This window comes from Equus asinus, chromosome 2 (assembly GCF_041296235.1).
Source record: "Equus asinus isolate D_3611 breed Donkey chromosome 2, EquAss-T2T_v2, whole genome shotgun sequence".
Taxonomy (NCBI): Eukaryota; Metazoa; Chordata; class Mammalia; order Perissodactyla; family Equidae; genus Equus; species Equus asinus.
The window spans coordinates 73858814-73877350 of NC_091791.1; the positions used below are offsets into that span (position 1 = coordinate 73858814).

General features: G+C 41.3%; 1 protein-coding gene across 2 annotated transcripts in view; it reads right to left on the minus strand.

Moving 5' to 3' along the window:
- Positions 1-18537, minus strand: part of GALNT2 (polypeptide N-acetylgalactosaminyltransferase 2) — a 199330-nt gene that overhangs the window by 36184 nt on the left and 144609 nt on the right. For both annotated transcript variants that reach the window (XM_044757699.2, XM_070491500.1), the window contains 3 exons: positions 5482-5580; positions 5160-5227; positions 4867-4932 (listed from right to left, as the gene is read on the minus strand). In XM_044757699.2, the coding sequence (XP_044613634.1) occupies positions 4867-4932; positions 5160-5227; positions 5482-5580 (233 nt within the window). The remainder of the gene's footprint in view (positions 1-4866; positions 4933-5159; positions 5228-5481; positions 5581-18537) is intronic.

The window sequence follows — 18537 nt, forward strand, 5'->3', positions numbered from 1 at the left end:
ATATTCCAGAACTGAAAGCTGCAACTATGTAAAATGAAAAATTCACTGACTGGGTTTAAGAGCAGATTGTAGATGGCAGAAAGATCAGTGAACTTGAAGACAGATTAATAGAAATTATCTTTCTGGTGAGCAGAGAGAAAAATATTGAGAGAGAAAAAATAGTCTAATTGACCTATGGGACAATATATATGTGCAACTGTAGTCCAAGAATGAAGCAGAAAAAAATACATCAAGAAATAAAAGTCCAATAATTTCCCAAATTTGGTAGAAAAACAAAGGGATATATTACATATTCAAAGGGATCAGCAAACCTCAAACAGGATAAATACAAAGAAAACTAGGCACATTAAATTAAACTGCTAAAAACCAAAGATAAAGAGACATTTTGGAAAGCAGCCAGAAGAAACAACACCTAAGATACAGGGGAACAACAAAGCAGATAACAACTACATTCTAAACAGAAATTAGAGGCCATAAGACATTGGAATGACATTTCTAAAGGGCTCAAATAAAAACTAATGGTCAACTCAGAATTCTATTCAGAGAAAATATTCTTCAATAATAAAGGAGAAAGACCTTTCAGACAAACGAAAGCTGAGAGATTTTGTTGCCTACAAGAGAAAGAGAGTTCTAAAGGAAGTTCTTTGGGCTGAAGAAAAATGACACTAGATGGAATATGTGGAAAGAAATGGAGATACTTGAAATGAAAATGAGGATAAATCTAACAGTTTCTATATATATATTCTTCTCTTAATTTCTTTAAAAGATAACTAATTATTTAAAGCAAACATTTTAACATGCACTGTGGGGTTTAAAACGTGGAAGAAAACATAGGATAATAATAGGACATAGGACAGGAAATAGAAACGGAATTAAAGTGCTGCGAGATTCTTACATTTTACGTAAAGTGGTAGGACACTGACTCTCAGCAGTCTGTTGTAAGTTAAAGATGCATGTTGGAATCCTCAGAACCACCACTAAGAACAAATGTAAAGCTAAAAAGCTACAAGAATTAAAATGGATACTAAAAAAAAATCATTTCCAACTATATTAAAAGCTACAGCAATCAAAATAGTATGGTACTGGCATAAAAACAGACACAAAGATCAATGGAACAGAATTGAGAGCCCAGGAATAAACCCACACATATATGGTCAATTAATTTATGGAAAAGGAGCCAGGAATCTACAGTGGTGAAAGGACAGTCCTTTAATCAATGGTGTTGGGAAAACTCGACAGCCACATGCATGCCAAAGAATGAAACTGGACCCCTGTCTTACACAATGTACAAAAATCAACCAAAAATGGATGAAAGACTTGAATGTAAGACCTGAAGCCATAAAAATCCTGTAAGAAAACATAGCTCCTTGGGTTAGCTCCTTGACATAGGCCTCGGGAACAATCTTTTGGATTTGACACCAACAGAAAGGCAACAAAAGCAAAAATAAACAAATTGGACTACATCAAACTAAAAAGCTCCACACAGCGAGAGAAAGCATCCACAAAATGAAAAGGCCACGTACTGAATGGGAGAAAAGATTTGCAAATCATGTAATTGATAAGGGATTAATACTCAAGACATATAAAGCACTCCTACAACTCAATGCAAAAAAAAAAAAAAAAAACCCCAACAAAAACCAAAAAACTATTAAAAAACGGGTAGAGGAATTGAATAGACATCTTTCCAAAGAAGACATACAGATGGCCAACAGATACATGAAAAGGTGCCCAACATCACTAACCATCAGGGAAATACAAATCAAAACTACAATGAGATATCACCTCACACCTGTTAGAATGGCTGTCACCCAAAAAGACAAGAGATAAGTGTTGGTGAGGATGTAGAGAAAAGGGAATCCTTGTACACTGTGAACATGGGAAGATAAATTGGTGCGACCACTATGGAAAACAGCATGGAGGTCCCTCAAAATATTAAAAATAGAACTACCATATAATTCAGCAATCTCACTTCTGGGCATCCATCCGAAGGAACAAAATCACTGTCTCAAAGAGATACTGCATCTCCAAGTTTGTTGCAGAATTATTTACAGTAAGTAGCCACGACATGGAAACAACCTAAGTGTCTGATGGATGAAAGGATAAAGAAAATGTGATTGATACACACACACACAGAGGGATATTATTTAGTCACAAAAAAAGAAACAAATTCTGCCATTTGCAAAAATGTGATGGACCTTGAGGGTATTATGCTAAGTGAAACAAGTCAGACAGAGAAAGATGAATACTGTATAATCTCACTTATATGTGGAATCTAAGAAAGCTGAACTCATAGAAACAGAACAGATCAGTGGTTGCTGGAGGTGGGGGTTTGGGGGGTGGGGGCAATGGGTAAAGGGGGTCAAAAGGTACAAACTTTCACTTATACAATAAAGAAGTCCTAGGGATGTACTGTACAGCCTGGTGACTATAGTTAATAACACCGTATTGTATACTTGAAAGTTGTCGAGAGAGTGGATCTTTTTTAAAAGTTCTCATCACAAGAAAAAAATTTGTAATTATGTGAGGTGATGGATATTAAGTAAATTTATTGTGGTCATCATTTCACAATATATACATATATCAAATCATTATGCTGTACACCTTAAACAAATACAATGTTATATGTCAACTGTATCTCAATAAAACCGGGGAAAAAATCAGTTAATCCAAAAGCAGGCGGACACTGAAACAGAGGAACACAAGCACGTGGGACAAAGACAGAACTTGGATTATCAACATGGTTCTGGCCCTACTACTGTCATTAAATAGCTGCATGACCTTGACAAAGTCACTTAACCTCTCTAGACTTTAATATCTCCATCTGTAAAAAGAGAGAGAAGGACTAGGTTTTCTTTCTTTCTTTCTTTCTTTTTTTGGAGGAAGATTAGCCCTGAGCTAATTGCTGCCAATCCTCCTCTTTTTGCTGAGGAAGACTGGCCCTAAGCTAACATCCATGCCCATCTTCCTCCACTTTATATGTGGGATGCCTACCACAGCATGGCATGCCAAGCGATGCCATGTCCACACCCGGGATCCAAACCAGCGAACCCCAGGCCAAAGAAGTGGAACATGTGAACTTAACTGCTGCACCACTGGGCCGGCCCCAGGACTAGGTTTTCAACATCCAAAGTACATCAGAATTATCTAAGCATCTTAAAAAAATGCAGATGCCCAGGCCCCACACCTAGAAATCCAGAAATTTTTATTCAATTGTGGGCAAGGTCAAGGCATGGTGATCTTTTAAGCTCCCCAGCTGATCCTAATAAACAGCTAGAATAAGATTCATAGGCACAATAAAATCTCAGCACTAAATGAACCTAACACTGCTCCTTCATGATTGTGGTATTTTATGCAACTGATATCTGTCATCTAGTAGCATCATTAAAAGCACTTGTGTATGTGTTTAAATATAGGGGCTACACATACATACACCAGTACATATGTTCCTCTGTGTGTGAATTTTCTCATTCAACTACCACATGCTTCACTTGTTTCATACAAGCCTACCATCATCTGGCTTTCCACAACTTCCCCTCCTCATCCCTTCCCAAATACGGGTTCTCACCCAAATGAACATCCTCACTTAAAGCAAATGGAAAGTTCATATTTAGAAGCATGTTTTGCTTTCTAAGCAGGTTAAAGGCACTCTCTGATAAGGCTAGCAAGTGACTCCTCAGTTACAAAATGTCAACGTGAAAAATAATTTCTTTTTTTCCCTCCTCCTCCTCCTCTTCTTCTTTTCTTGTGCCAGAAGACACTTTGGGTTTAAATTTAAAAAGTTATTATGTAGTTTGTTTAGGGGCAAATATAACACAATATTTTGGTTTGATCTCGAGATTTTGGTTTATTCTAAGCCTGTGAGACAGATCTGAGTCCAGCAAACAGAGCTTGCTTAGAGGCAAGGCTGATTCCATCGTTTATGTATCTTGAACACCTGGATTGATGATCTTAGTTGGTTAAGATGTGATGCTGATGACATTGCCCTAACAGGTTCAATTGTTTGACCCACTGATCAGATTCTTGCTAAGAAAAATTGTCTTCCTTAACTCCAGGTGGACTGCATAGGGAACCAGAAGAAAGAGTATATACATTGATCAAAGACTACAGCTACCACTCCAGGATCAATAGAGACATCCTCAAATAGTAAAAATGGCACATGTTTTAAAGCTCTACAATTTTCCTATATGGAAAGATTTCTCCGGACTATAGAGGAAACTAGAATCTGTCACCAAGCTCCCTAATGGCACTGATGCAGTGGAGGTTAATTTGCCATTATGATTTTAGCTTCCTTTCCAGACACTTCAAAGTAATACTCTCCCCCTCTAGAGTCTCTCTTATAACTGCCAATAAAGTAGCCTCGATGAGGCCAGCTCTGGCAGACAGGACTAACAGCAGGTTCTGAGGCTGGCATTTGCAAAATCCCCTAAGCACGCAACTGCAGTGCTCTCTCTCTGTTTTGGGATGGTTCACCTTCAGCAGATTGTCAAACTTGAATCCTGGTTATTTTATCAGATGCCTGGAACATAGAGTCATTAAAATTCTTACTGCTAAATCTTAGTACTCAAGGGACTGATAAGACTTCCTAGGTTTTGAAAGAGAAAGAGAAGCCAATTTTCTAAATACATAAATAAAAATGTAATTTGAACTCTTGCCCTCATATATAAATAGTTTCAATTAGTTAAGCTTTGAAAGTCCTTCCCATGCTCTGCGGAGAGAGGCTCCCAAAAGGCTCTGGTAGAGGGAGACAGACAAAAAAACTAGACAGGTAATTGTTTTTTTAGCTGAAACATTTCTTTAAGTTATTACTGGGCTCAAGAAAACTCAGAATTTAACTGTCTTGGTACTGAATTAAAGAAAGAGTCTTACCTTCTCGTCGATCATTTCTGAGAACCCGCACTTTCTCAATTTTCCCCAAGAGAGCCCCGTCCTCGGCTGGGAAAAAAAAACAGCAGAGCGTTTTGAAGCTCAAGTTACGAAGGGCATTGTATTCAAGCATGGTGATTATGCATCATCTATGGGCTGATGATCTCCTTGGGGCATCTTCTCTCTGTGGCCCTGATTTCTGGCCTGTTCATGAAACTCATTAGCACCTACATTACAGGAAGGTTGGAGCCCAGGAGAAAGGCCAGATACCAGGAGAAATCAGTCCCAGTACTTACGGTCATTGCTGTAGTCATCCACCAAGATGATTTCTTTTATGAGGTGGGGTGGGCTTTTCTTAAGCACACTGAGAAAAGAAAAGAAAGATAAAGATTGTAGGCCTCTTAGGGGTACCACCTGCTGTGGAGAATTCTCCTATTTTGGCCCCAATTCTTAGCTGGTGGATCCATCAGCCATTCCTTGTGCTGCACAGTCAGGTGACCTGTCTGTAACCCCAAAGACAGCCCCGGCCTGGCTGCAGTGGTAACACGGCCCACATGCAGCATCCCTGCCAGGGAATGTCTCCCATAAGCTGCAATAGGTGGCATCTCTTGGCCTCACCTGACCACTGTCCTCAGCAGGGCTGACCTGGCTTCATTGTGAAACGTGATCACCACGCTGGTAGCTGGCAGATCCACCCGCCACTGCTTCCGCTGACACCTGAAGAAAGAAAGATCGTCTTCTGAACAATGAACCCAGATCAGCCATGGCAAGGCCCCTTGAGAGCACAGACTGTCCTGTCAGGATGGACACTCTAGATGAACCTGTTATCTGCAGAAGGTGCTGGCCTATTCTGACATAAAGTGACAATGGGACTTAAGGAAACAGAAAAGGACAAACAGAATTACGTTTTAAAAGACGAAAGATTCCAGCAAAAAGTAACATATTGAGAACATCTTCCTAACATGTTGGAAAAAAAGTGTGTTTTCAAACAGTGAAATCCCATTTATTCTCACATGCAGATACACCTCTATAGATGTGCTTTTCACAAACCACAGTAGTTATTTCTGAGGGGTGGAACCAACTGTGTGTTGCTGCTCTTTTCTCATTTTCTGCTTTGCCTATAGCAAGCACGTGGAACTTCTGCAACTCTTCACAAAGCTTATTTGGAACCTGGCACTACCCCACTGACTGCTCTCCCTTACCCTGGACAGAGGCATTCATGTCCCTCACCCTGCCTGGCTGTCTCCGAATGACACAGGTGACAGTGGTGCAGGCTAGTGCGGGGTGAGGGATGCAGCAACGGGAACCTGAGCCTGTCGGCTCTCTCCTTTCACTTTAAGCAGTATTGAAAGAACCCTCGGACTGCCTCTGAATAAGGCCGATTCAGGGACCCAGCCTACAAACCACAGGCTGATCACAATAAGGCACTTCTCAAGTGTGGTCTCTATAGACAGACACAAGACTGCAAGGGTGGTGAATTGCTCTTTTTAAAAGCCAGGACTGATACCTGTGCCTTGAAGATGCTGCAGTATGAGCCACTAGAGACAGAAAGGGCCAGGAAAGGGCAGATCAGGCTCAGCAGAACCCATCATCCAGGAGCCTTTAAGGCAGGCTCCCTGGACTTGGAGAACATGCCAGCAAAGAGGTGACGTTCCCAGAGAACTCGGAGAGAACACCACATGGGCTTGTGCAGACTGCAGAAACAGTCAAATTGTGGTTTGAGTGCATTCAGAGTTACTAAACTGGAGATACTACTGATACTAACTTGGACAAAAGGCTGGGGCAGGCAGATAAAGCATCTTTGGCCCTAGGGAAACAGTTCTGGACCAGATCAGTCACGTTTAATACCAAAGGTCAAGAGGGTGGAAAAGTCTTGCCTGTAGCCGGGTAGGGACCTGTCAGTGGCCCCACAACAAGGTCCCTCCATGCCAGCACTCATTACTTGTAGAGCATCCCCGCATTCACGTGGTTAAACACGCTGCTATTGGCATGGACACACTTTCCACGGAGCCAATACCTTTTAAAAACTTGCTTTACTCTGCAGCACTTAACGTAGTGTACCAAAGCTGTGGATGATCTGCTCGCATAATTAAAGGCATCTGTCTTAAATGGGAAATCAGTGGGTAAAGAAGATTAAAAAAAGAAATCTTTGGAGCTCAGCCATGGCTAAAAGCATTTAAGCAGTTAAGGACAAGTGGACGCTCAAGCAGCTGCTGGACAATGACAAACAATTCCACAGGAATGGGAGTGCCTCCAAGGAAAAGGGTCAACAGACTAATTTTCCCTCATGACTGGGAAAACTACTTCAGAGAAGCAAATTTTGAAAATGGGCAAAAAAAATCAGTGCTATTAAAAAGCAATTAAGTCACAATCACAAGATGGGCTTCTTTTGTTTATTTTAGTTACATGGATAGCTTGATTTTAATTAATCATGAGAAAACTGCATGATATACCAGTCATTGCTGTTGGGGAAAAAAAATGCATTCTGGAATTAACACGGTACTCATTCCAGCTCTTGAAGGCAAAGTCCTCAATGACAAGCAGACTGATAGCCTAGGCGGGTTTTTTTTTTCAATTTCGAGAATTAGCCAATTGTTAGATTAAGGAAGTAGGAATCTGCAAGGAAGGTTCAACTGTAAACAAATTACCAAAGAATGTCATTCCCAAGAACTTTATCTGTAATGCTAATGAAATAAGAAGTCCCTTCTGGAGGGCTAGCCCCCCAATCAGGTCCCACTCCACACAGTGGGGAGTGCCGAGCCAGCCGACTGCGCCCAGTGACTCACGGAGCACAGGTTTGTGTAGCCACGTGAGAAGTAAAACAGAAAGAAGAAAGCATTTTTCATGCTCAAATCATAGTAAACTTAACTGATCCAATCATATCCTGTTCTCTCATTTTCTTTTTCTCTGCAGGAAGCCTTGTCTTCCACCAGCGTTTAGAAGTCTCAAGGGGCTCTGGAAACGTTTTTCAGAACACACAGGGGTGCTGTACTCACATTTTATTAAAATTACTCTACACATTCATAAGGCACCAAATTTTGCTAGGAATTGGAATCAGGAAATTTAAGAGGTAACACCTATGTTTAAGGCAAAGAGGGATAACAAGTAAAAACTGAGAAACATCTTACACCCATGAGTTAAGAGTGAGTGTGTGAGTGTGTGTGTATGTGTATGAATTCAGATCATAAGCCCTCACACTGCGCCAAGAAAAGAGCGGGGAATTGAAGAATTTCTTTAATAAGAAACAGAATAAATCTCGCATGTGAAGAACCACATCCCTGCCAAGCCCTTATCACTACTCCAGAGCTGGTGAAAAAACACCCGATATAGAAACTCATCAGGGCAGGGGGCTGCCAGGGCACTTTCGTACTTGAGCTTTCTTGGGACTTGAGTAGCTCTGTGGTTTATTTGAAGTCAGCAGCAGGGAGAGTATGCAGTTCATTCTCTTCTCCCTTCCAGATGATGCAAGCTGGAAGCGCATGATGCTGAGGAGAAGACGGGGCTTTGGGTCAGAAGCCATGGGTTCAAGTTTCCTGGAGCTTCCAAGGGCCTGGTACTGCAGTGGTCATTCTGGTACTTCCTGTCTAGTGAAACAGAGCCTTTAAAAATTGGACACATAAAGATTTTTTAAAAGTCCTTAATTTAGTTTTAAATTTCTCTGAGGCTAGATGGCTATCAATATCTGAACTCTTGATTGGCTAGAAATGGAAAAACTGGCTGATGTCAACAGCAACAAGCCCTTCAGAGTGAAGATTGAATCTGCCTCTGGGGCAGACTTGTCTCTGATGCAGATACTATGCTTAGGGTTGATCAAGACGTTGATGAAATAAGCAAAGGCACATCTTCAGATGGGGAAGCTAGGGGTTCTGTTTAATAACGCAGAAGGCTGTTCCATGGCATGAAGAGGAATATGGAATATGTTTTCTACTCCACCCTCCAACATGCCATTCCCTACCCTTACCCAAGCTGGCCTAGTATTTTTGCAAAGGGCCTGTGGTAACCTTGGTTACTCACTATGTCATCTGAGGTACCTCATCACTCCTTATCTGTGAAAATGGCCCTTATAATCTTGAAAGGATATTGGGAAAATCAAATAAAAACATATGAAAAAGGACTTTGAACACTGGAAAGTTCCCCGTAATTCTAACACAGGTTATAATACACATTTGCAGCTGTGTGTCAACGGTGACTGTCATCAGCCATGGAGGTTAGAGTGGAGCTTTCTCTAGTAATTTGGAGGTGAGGCCAGAGCGGGGCCCGAGACATACTTCCAAATGCACACACGACAGACTGAGTGGAGAACTGGGTGGTCACTCGGAGGGAGAAGGGTTCCTGGGCCTGCAAGAAGAGCTCAAGGGAAGGGAAGGGGAGGGGAGGGGAAGAAGCCTCTTCAGTTGAGAGCATTCCAGAACCCCTACAAGGTCCAGGACAAGACCACACTTACTGTGAGATGGCCATGACCACCAAACGGAGAGTCACAAGAATGAAGAAACACTGGGTAAATACTGTTCCATCTCCCTGAAATGCCCATTTAACTGAGATTTTGTAAGGAAAATACTAAGCAAGTTAATTGATTAGCAATTAAGCACTATTTACTGTTAACACAAAGACAGATTTCTATTACGGAAGAGATGGGAAATATACCCATTTTAAAAGATAAAAAAGGGGGCTGGCCCCATGGCTGAATGCTTAAGTTTGCATGCTCTGCCTTGGTGGCCCAGGGTTTCGCCGGTTCGGGTCCTGGGCATGGACATGGCACCACTCATCACACCATGCTGAGGCGGCGTCCCACATAGCATAACCAGAAGGACCCACAACTAGAATATATACAACTATATTTGTTGTACATACTGGGGGGCTTTGGGGAGAAGAAGAAGAAGAAGAAAACGAGATTGGCAACAGATGCTAGCTCAGGTGCCAACGTTTGAAAGATAAAAAAGGACAGCTGAAAACAACGTAGAGCCTACATAGGCATTTTCCCGCTACCCAGCAATTGGAAGTTCTCAGGCCCTCTCTGACGCCAGCAGGGCACTTCCAGCAGAGTCCCTAGAGAGGGATGTATAGACCCTGTTACCTGAGCATTCAACACCAGACCATGATGGGATTATGATGTGCAGTCTCATGTAGGAGGAAACCTGCTGGCAATGGGGACCCTGAACATTGGTCTCTGCAGCAGCGACTTCTTTTTTTTTTTCGCTAAGGAAGATTAGCCCTGAGCTAACATCTGAGCCAGTTTTCCTCTACTTTGTATGTGGGACGCCGCCACAGCATGGCTGATGAGTGGTGTAGGTCCATGCCTAGGATCCAAACCCGAGAACCTGGGCCACCAAAGTGGAGCGTGCCAAATCAAACCACTACTACGTCATGGGACCTGCCCCAGCAGCAACTTCTTATTACACATCCATAGCAGGCCTTCAAGCCACATCTCAGCTTCCCATGTAATAACTGAGGATTATCAAGGATCAATAACTGCGGGATCATTAAGGCCATGGTATTTCAAGGTTCTCATTGCTGTCTTCAGTACTTCTCCTTACAAATTACTAAGTTGGCATTCTGGATTCACTCACTTTGTGAATGTAGTTTCAGTGTGTCCCTGAGGGACAAATCTAGCTTTGATTTGCTGAAAATAAAACAAAGCAAAGAAGGGGGAAAAAATAAACAAGCAAAAAGAAAGTTTCTGGGTTTGCAAAGCTAAGGGTAAAGACTTGGACCATAATAAATTCACCATGGTAATGTCTCCCACGGCTTCTTGAGAACAGAGGCAGCTGGCCTGTTTTTTCCCAGGCAACCTGCCACCACCACCATCACTGTATGTATATATGTGTGTGAAATATTTCAAACATAAAATCAAGAGAACATAATACAAGCATCAAAGCACCCTCTACTGAGCTTGATCAGATCTTAGTATTTTGCAACACAGGAATTTCATTCAGATTTTTAAAATGAAATACAACATGAAAGGTAATGGTCATAGCCCCTTTCATGTCCCTTCCCACCTCAATCCCATCTTCAACAGGGGTAACACTATCCTGAAGTTGGTACTTCATTATTACTATGTACATTTTTAATAAACTACATATATACACAGATAATATACAGTACTATTCTGCACATATTCAAAATTTATACAGATGACCTGCGCTGTGACTTGCTTTTTTCACCTTTTGGGAATATATCTTGTTTTGACACATGTAACTCTATTTCATTCACATTCACTGTTGTACAGCTTTCCATTGTAAGAACATACCACATTTGATCCCTTTTCTGTTGACTACCAATTTCTCTCTGCTAAGAATAATGTAGCAATGGACACTGTCTTTGCACATATGTGAGAAAGCTTCTCTGCATTATTTAGCCACGAGGGGGCCTGCTGGTCATAGCTCATGTAACCCTTGAACTTCACCTGATGCAGCCAACCGGGCTCCAAAGTGGCTGCATGCAGTCACTCCCACCCACAGCAAGTTCAGACTGCTGCACATTCTCATCAAGTCTTGACATCATCAGATTTTTAAACTCTGCCTACTGGATTGGTATGAAGTAGCCTCTTACTACTCTAATTTTCATTTCCCTGATCACTAGAGAGGCCACACATCTTTCCATGTTTATGAGCTGACTGGATGGTGTCTTCTGTTAAGAGCCTGCTCACATTCTTTGCCCACTTTTTGATTAGGTTTTTACTTTATTATTATTTGATTTTAGGAATTCACATATCCTGGATATTATCTTTTGTCAGCCATATGCGTTGCAAAAATCTTCTCCAAGCCTGTGGCAGATCCTTTAATTTTGTTTATGACGTCTTTGGCAAACATACTTTTAATTTTAATTTTTAAAACTGTGACCCTCGGGTAATATTCAGAAACAGCTTTTCTAACCTAGAGTTATTAATATATTCTTGTGGATTTTCTTCCAAATGTTTGAACTTTTACTAACGCTTTTAACATATTCATCTACCTCAATATATTTTTATGAATGGTATAACTAATCTCATTTTTTTCTATATGGATAATCTGTTGTCCCAGCATCATTTAATGGTTCATTATTTCATCACTGATTTGTATGGTCACTGCTGTCATATTGTTTTTTTATATGCATACGCCATTTGCTTTTCATTATGAACTTAAGGATCAGTTCTTCAAGTCCCATGAAAAAAGTACTGTGTGACACTGCACTGAATGTATAGATTAATTTGAAGAGAACTAATAACTTTATAATACTGATTTTTTCTGACCTTCAATTGTTTTTTATAATTTTCTAAAGAAGTCCTGCACATCTTTTGTTGCATTTATTCCTACGTATCTTACAGTCCTGCTTGCTAGAGTGCACAGGATCTTTTCCTATTACATTTGCTAACAGGCCATGACTGGCACTGGTTTTGCATGGGGACCCTGTACTCAGCAACCTCACTGAGCTCTTTTCTTAGTTCTGATAGTATGTAGATTCTCTTGCTTTTCTGCCAATCCATTCATCTACATTTTGTCCTTTTCTTTCCATTTCTTACACATCTTACAGTTCTTGTCTTAATAAGGCACTGGTTATGGCTTGCAACACAACATGCAATGAAAAAAGGGGTAGAGGGGCTGGCCCTGTGTGTAGTGGTTAAGTTCGGCATGTTCTGCTTCAACGGCCCAAGTTTGCGGGTTTGCATCTCAGGCTCGGACCTACACCACTAGTCAGCCACGCTGTGGTGGTGACCCACATATAAAGTGGAGGAAGACTGGCACAGATGTTAGCTCAAGGCTAATCTTCCTCAAGCAAAAGAAAAAAAAAAAACAGAAGAAGAAGAAGAAAAAGTAGTCGAGAACATCCTTCCCTTGCACCTATCTTTAAAGGGCGTGGATTAGATTTTCATCACTGAGCATAACACTTGATATAGATGTTTTACAGAGACCTTTAATCAGGTTGAGGAAATTCTGTTACAAGTGCTAAATTTTACTGACTTTTTTCCCTTACATCTATCAAGGTGATTATATAGCTTCTCTCCTTTATCTACTAAGAAGGTATATTGTACTAATACACTTTCTGTTGTTTAATCACGTTGGATTCCTAAAATAAACTCTACTTGGCTATGATTTTTTAAAAATAGGGCTGTATTAGACTTGCTAGTATTTGGTTGAAATGTTTTTGAATCTATAGTCACAACTGAGATTGGTCTATAACTTTCTGTTCTTATGCTGTCTTTTTCCAGTTTCCTAGCAAGGTACTCCTACCCTCACAAGGCAAATGGGGTAGCTTTCTCTCTTTTTCTGTTCTCTAAAATGGTCTGTGTTTCATGCAAACCCATTTGAGCCTTGAGAATTTGGGGAAGGCAAACTTTCTATACCTGAAAAGTTCTTTCATGCCTTGTATTTATTCATATTTTTTATTTCTTGAGTGATTCTGATAATTTCCACATTCCCAGAAACTATCCATTCCATAAAGGTTTTCAAATTTATTTGCATAGAAATGTACTTAGAATTTTCTTATCATCTTTACAAACTCTACCATATCTATAGTTACATCTGCTTTTATTCCTAATATTATTTAATCATGGTTTTTAAAATTTTTGTTAACATGTATTCTTAGAGATTTCTATTTTTTGAAGGTCAAGTTTTACATAATCCTCCCTATTATTTCTCATTTTTCTAGTTAATTATTTGTTTTTTCTTTCATTAGTTCCTTCCTTTTGCTTTTGAGGAAGATTAGCCCCCAGCTAACATCTGCGGCCAATGCTCCTCTTTTTTTGCAGAGGAAGACTGGACCTGAGCTAACATCCAAGCCGTCTTCCTCTACTTTATATGTGGGACACCTACCACAGCATGGCTTGACAAGCGGTGGGTAGGTCTGCACCCAGGATCTGAACCGGTGAACCCAGGGCCACCAAAACAGAATGTGCGAACTTAACCGTTGCACCACTGGGCTGGATCCTTTTTCCACCTTCTTGAGCCAAACAGCAGGCTACGCTCACCCTATGAAATGAACAAGTGGCTTTAAATGTAACCAAATTCTACAGACACAGAAACAAAGGCAGTTCTGTACTCAGCCTAGAGGAGGGTGGAGTGAAATGGGGAGACGTGGCCTTAGGTACAAAGATTAGCTCCTCAACTCTGGGAAAGAGTGACGTGACACACACCTCTGTCCCGTGCCAAAGTATGCACCCAGGGCTGGGGCCCAGGGAGATGGGGCAGCAGACAGTGCCCTGGGGCTGCTATGATCTCTGTGTCTCTAGTGGACCCAGCACCTGAGAGTGCGCCAGTCTCCATGCCTCCTGTGGGGCAGGTGAGACAAACCAAGAGAGCCCACGTGGGGGTCAAGCTCAGACGGCAGGGCCAGGAAGTTTCAAAAACCAAAAGAACCAATTAAAATAGATTGTCACTTCCTGGCACCTCTGCCTCCTGCTTTATATGGAGACCTGTGTGTAGGGGCTGTTAATACACAGGGACACAGGATGAAGTCTCTGAACAGGAGGTGATCCAAATGAGGCCCTGCAAATGAGCCTTCTTTCTGTCCTCTTGCCCTCACCCACAGAGCACAATTAAGTGATTTCCATTTCAAAGGAAGAAAAGGGCGGGTCTGTTGTTTGGGTGATTATGTCCTGGTAGCCTGACACAGCTGTCCCCCACTGGAGCTATAATTTCCCATATAAGTTGTGTAGCCAGAGCACCCCCAGACTAGAGGCAGCCATGGGCCAGGCCCACACTAGGCATCCACTCCTCACCCGAGAATCCAGTGTGCTTTGAGGGCAGGGCAGTTGCCCTGGAATGGACTCCTGATTACCACAAAGCTCAGACAGTTCTTGAGTGTCAGACTCACACATCAGTGTATTAAAATGCTGATGCCTGGGCCTTGCCTACCTAAGTAGGTCTGGGCAATGCCTGGGAATCTGAATTGTAGAAGCTCCCTCCCCTCCAAGTGATGCTGATGCAGGTTGCTCTCAGGCCTGATTTGAAGAAACGCTTGCAGGAGACTGACGGATGTTATTACTGACAATGGTCCTCTACTATGGAGGTATAAGTAGACTCACCTGGCAAGCTTTGGAATTATACATGGAATTCTGATATGGACCACATAACAGAGAGGTTAAAAACTCTGCGTTCTGGAAAGATTTTGGTTTCCTGTTTCTTCCTCCCCCACAACCTGAGCCCCAGGGTTCATCACACATGAAAGAGCCAGTCCCTGCTGTGTTCCTCAAACTCTACCACGGCTTTGAAACGTGACAACTAGAATCAAGTCTAGAATAAGGCCCTCAAATGTCCAGGGTCCCTTAGAACAAGACAGCCCACACCTGGAGTCTGGATTCACAACAAGGGGGGGTACTTGAAAGAGGCTATCCCTCTTCTCTCAGAGCACAAAGAACATTTAGAGCTCAAATTGGGGTGAGGATGCACCCCTTAATCCTAGGCACTTTCACTGTGACCCACCCAAAACAAGACAGACTGCTTCACATGACCGTTGTCACCGTGTGTTTTGCTATGGAGTATCTGGGGAGGCCAGGCATGCCAGAGGATGGAATGTGAGCTGAAGGAAAGGGGAAAAAAAAGGAAGAAAGTTAAATCGCTGTTGTATAATGTTCACTTAAGTAAAACACACTTAATAATCCCCTAAAAAGTGATAGTGACATAATATTCCACCTAATCAACTAATTTCTGATCAGCCCCAATAGCTGGAGGGCTTATACCACAGAGTTCCTTTAAAAGCGAAGAAAACCAAATTCTAAGATTTTTTAAAACCTCTGCAAGATCCATCTGAAATTAAGCTTCTTAAAAATCTAGTTGGCAGAAGATTTGAGTAAGTCCCATTAATCACTGTAGGTTTGTCTCCAAAATTATTAGTCTAAACAGCTTTCTCGCACACTTCAGGCTCTTGCATTATGCACTGCATTTGAAACAGGAGCATGTTCTAAAAAAGATAGATTTATCTTCCCTATGACACAAGACACTGGAGCCTATCTTATTTACTCTACTCCCTTTGAAGTTCCCTAATCCCCTTGAGACGCCAAGAGTTCCTGAGGCAAAAAGCACACACAACATCTGGGCCAGCGGACATTCCAGGAACGCACATTCTTCGCTCACCGAACACTCCACACTTCAGCACTGGCCACGGAAGCCTGCCCAGAATACACGAGCGTTCCCCATCCGAGGAAGGAAAATGCTCGCCACTCTCAGCAAGCACCATTTGATGGAATAACACTGTTCTTTCATTCAAAAAGCATCACCTGCCCTTTGTCGCCTCCAGTTTTATAGACATTAAATTTTAACTGAAAACTTTTTCAAGAGTCAAGAGCTAACGAAAGTTGAGAAAATAACAGCCATGGATGAAGTCCTCTGAGCTTCAAAGTACCTCCAGCTACACTTCAGTCCTCACCTCCCGCTCAGCACTCACGTAGAGTCAATGCAGAGAGGAGACTGACTGATAGTCCTGTAAATGCTCATTCCTCTGATGCCAAGGGAAAAGCTGCCCTCTCTGGACAGGAGCACACACTGCTCATCAGACAATAAGAAGCCTGTGTTCCATTTCCTCCCCCTTGACACAAGGCACCAACAGTCCTGCTCAACTATACCAACTCTCTCTGCCTCCTCGTCTTCCTCCCTGATGCATCAATTCCAATTTCCAAGTTGCTGAGGATTTCATTTTTATTTTCACTGCTCTGTGAAGATACGTGCTTTTATTTCATCTCCTCCCTACTGCCTCAAACTGCTTGATCCTTAAGAGGCTCTCTTACGATGATTCAGCAACGGCTTTCTTTTCTGCCCTATATGCTTCCCTTCAGTCCTCTCCTCAAAACTCGGGCCAAATGATGGAGTTTGTGTGGCCACTTAGCAGTGGTTCTGACTTTTAAAATTTGGGAGAAGAAAGCTTGTGTGCTGTCAAGGATGATGTTTTAGGCTACCCCCCACCCCGCGCAAAGATATAGTTACACAGTTACAGATACACAATCACTCTGTGTTTTTGCCTGTTTTACGAAGATCTACTTTTCACTTAATGTCACTGTTACTAGTAACCAAAGGTTGCACTTGATCCATTTCCTGAGGGTGGAAAAGGATGAAAGGCGAACAGATCTTATCTTATCACTGGATAAGGATAAGAACATAACCTTGAAGCAGCAAAGTCACCACTGTAACTCCTCCCTGGGCCCTAGCATATCAGCGTTCCATACAAAGAACCAAACACCCAACATTCGTCTTGGCATAACTTGTTCTCATCCTCTCCAACCAAAGCCAGGATAATTTGTTTGATTCCCTTAAATCTTGCTCACATCAAATGTAAAAGCATTCTTTTGGAATCTTCGGGGGAAAAAAATCAACCTCTAGTTGATGACAGAATGGTATGTCATGGTCAAGAACGAAAAGGTTATTTGATATACGCTTCCTGGACACTGCGAATTACTACATCTATATTCAGTCCTCTGACTCCACAATTCTGTGGAATGCCTTCTAGGGACAGCTGAAGAAGGTACACCCTTCTTGGTAACACAAAAATCATTCTCCTCTGGCTCCTTTCTTACAGACATTGTATTTTAGGGGAATTGTTGAGCCCCAGACGTTGAGTCCTAATTGGCCTAAGACAAATTCATTTCCTCAGCCTCCATCACATCACAGATAATCATGACTTAGCTCTGGCCTACAGATTATAACCGAAAGTCTGCCATAGGGACTTCCAGAAAAGATTCACTCTGCTGATTAAAGCAGAGAGCTACTAAAGAAAATGCCATTTCTCGCCCCTTTGCTTCCTGTTTTGAAAGTGATCATGATGCATGGAGCTACGGCAGCCTTCTTGCAACCATACAAGGCAAAAAGGATGAGGCTGAGCAACGGAAACGTTAAAGATGGTGGTGAGGAAATCAGAAAGAGCTCTCAGTCCAGCCTTAGATGGCCACCTCCAGACTTCATGTTAAATAAGTTAATAAAATGCCTTTTTTTCCTTAAAGTATCCTGATACAAATAATAAATGAACAAAATCAGAATGGCTTTAGGGTTCTCAATGACAATACTACACAGAAAACAATGAAACAACATATACAGAATTTCAAAGGGAAAAGACAGACATGAGGATTCCATGCATTGTGAATTTACCATTCCTCTGTGAAGGGAATGGAAAGTAATTCTCAGGTTAGCAATTCCAGAAAGTATTTCAATTAGCTGCTTGAAAGATCATTTGAAGATCTACTCTAAAAAAGTAAATAAATAAAAACCAAAAACTCAACTTATGGCACAAATGGTAGGACGCATTAAAACTATTTCACTGACATAGTATAATAGACTTGTGTAAATATGGTTACACAAATGAAAAGTTACTTAAGCTAATTCTATATAATTTAATTAAATAATAATTATATAAAATATAATTTTAACAATAATCTGTGTCTAATTCCAGATAAATCAACAAAACAAGAGAGTGGGTGGGAGAAAGTAAAAGCATATTAATTCTTCATATCTTAAAATACATACTGTTTTATTCTTCAATGTTTTTGTTGAACTTTTGTAAACATAAAAAATTGCAACTAGTTGAATTAGATGTAGCTAAAAAACTTTCTTAATCACTGGAGAAAACAACTAACAAAACAAAAGGCCAACAAAGTAAAACACAACATTTTCCATGTAGAAGAAGAAAGAAAATGGTGGAAAAAGCAAGGAAGCATGAAAAAAATAGAATGACATAAAAAATTAGATAACAGACAAAACATGAAAATGACTAAGT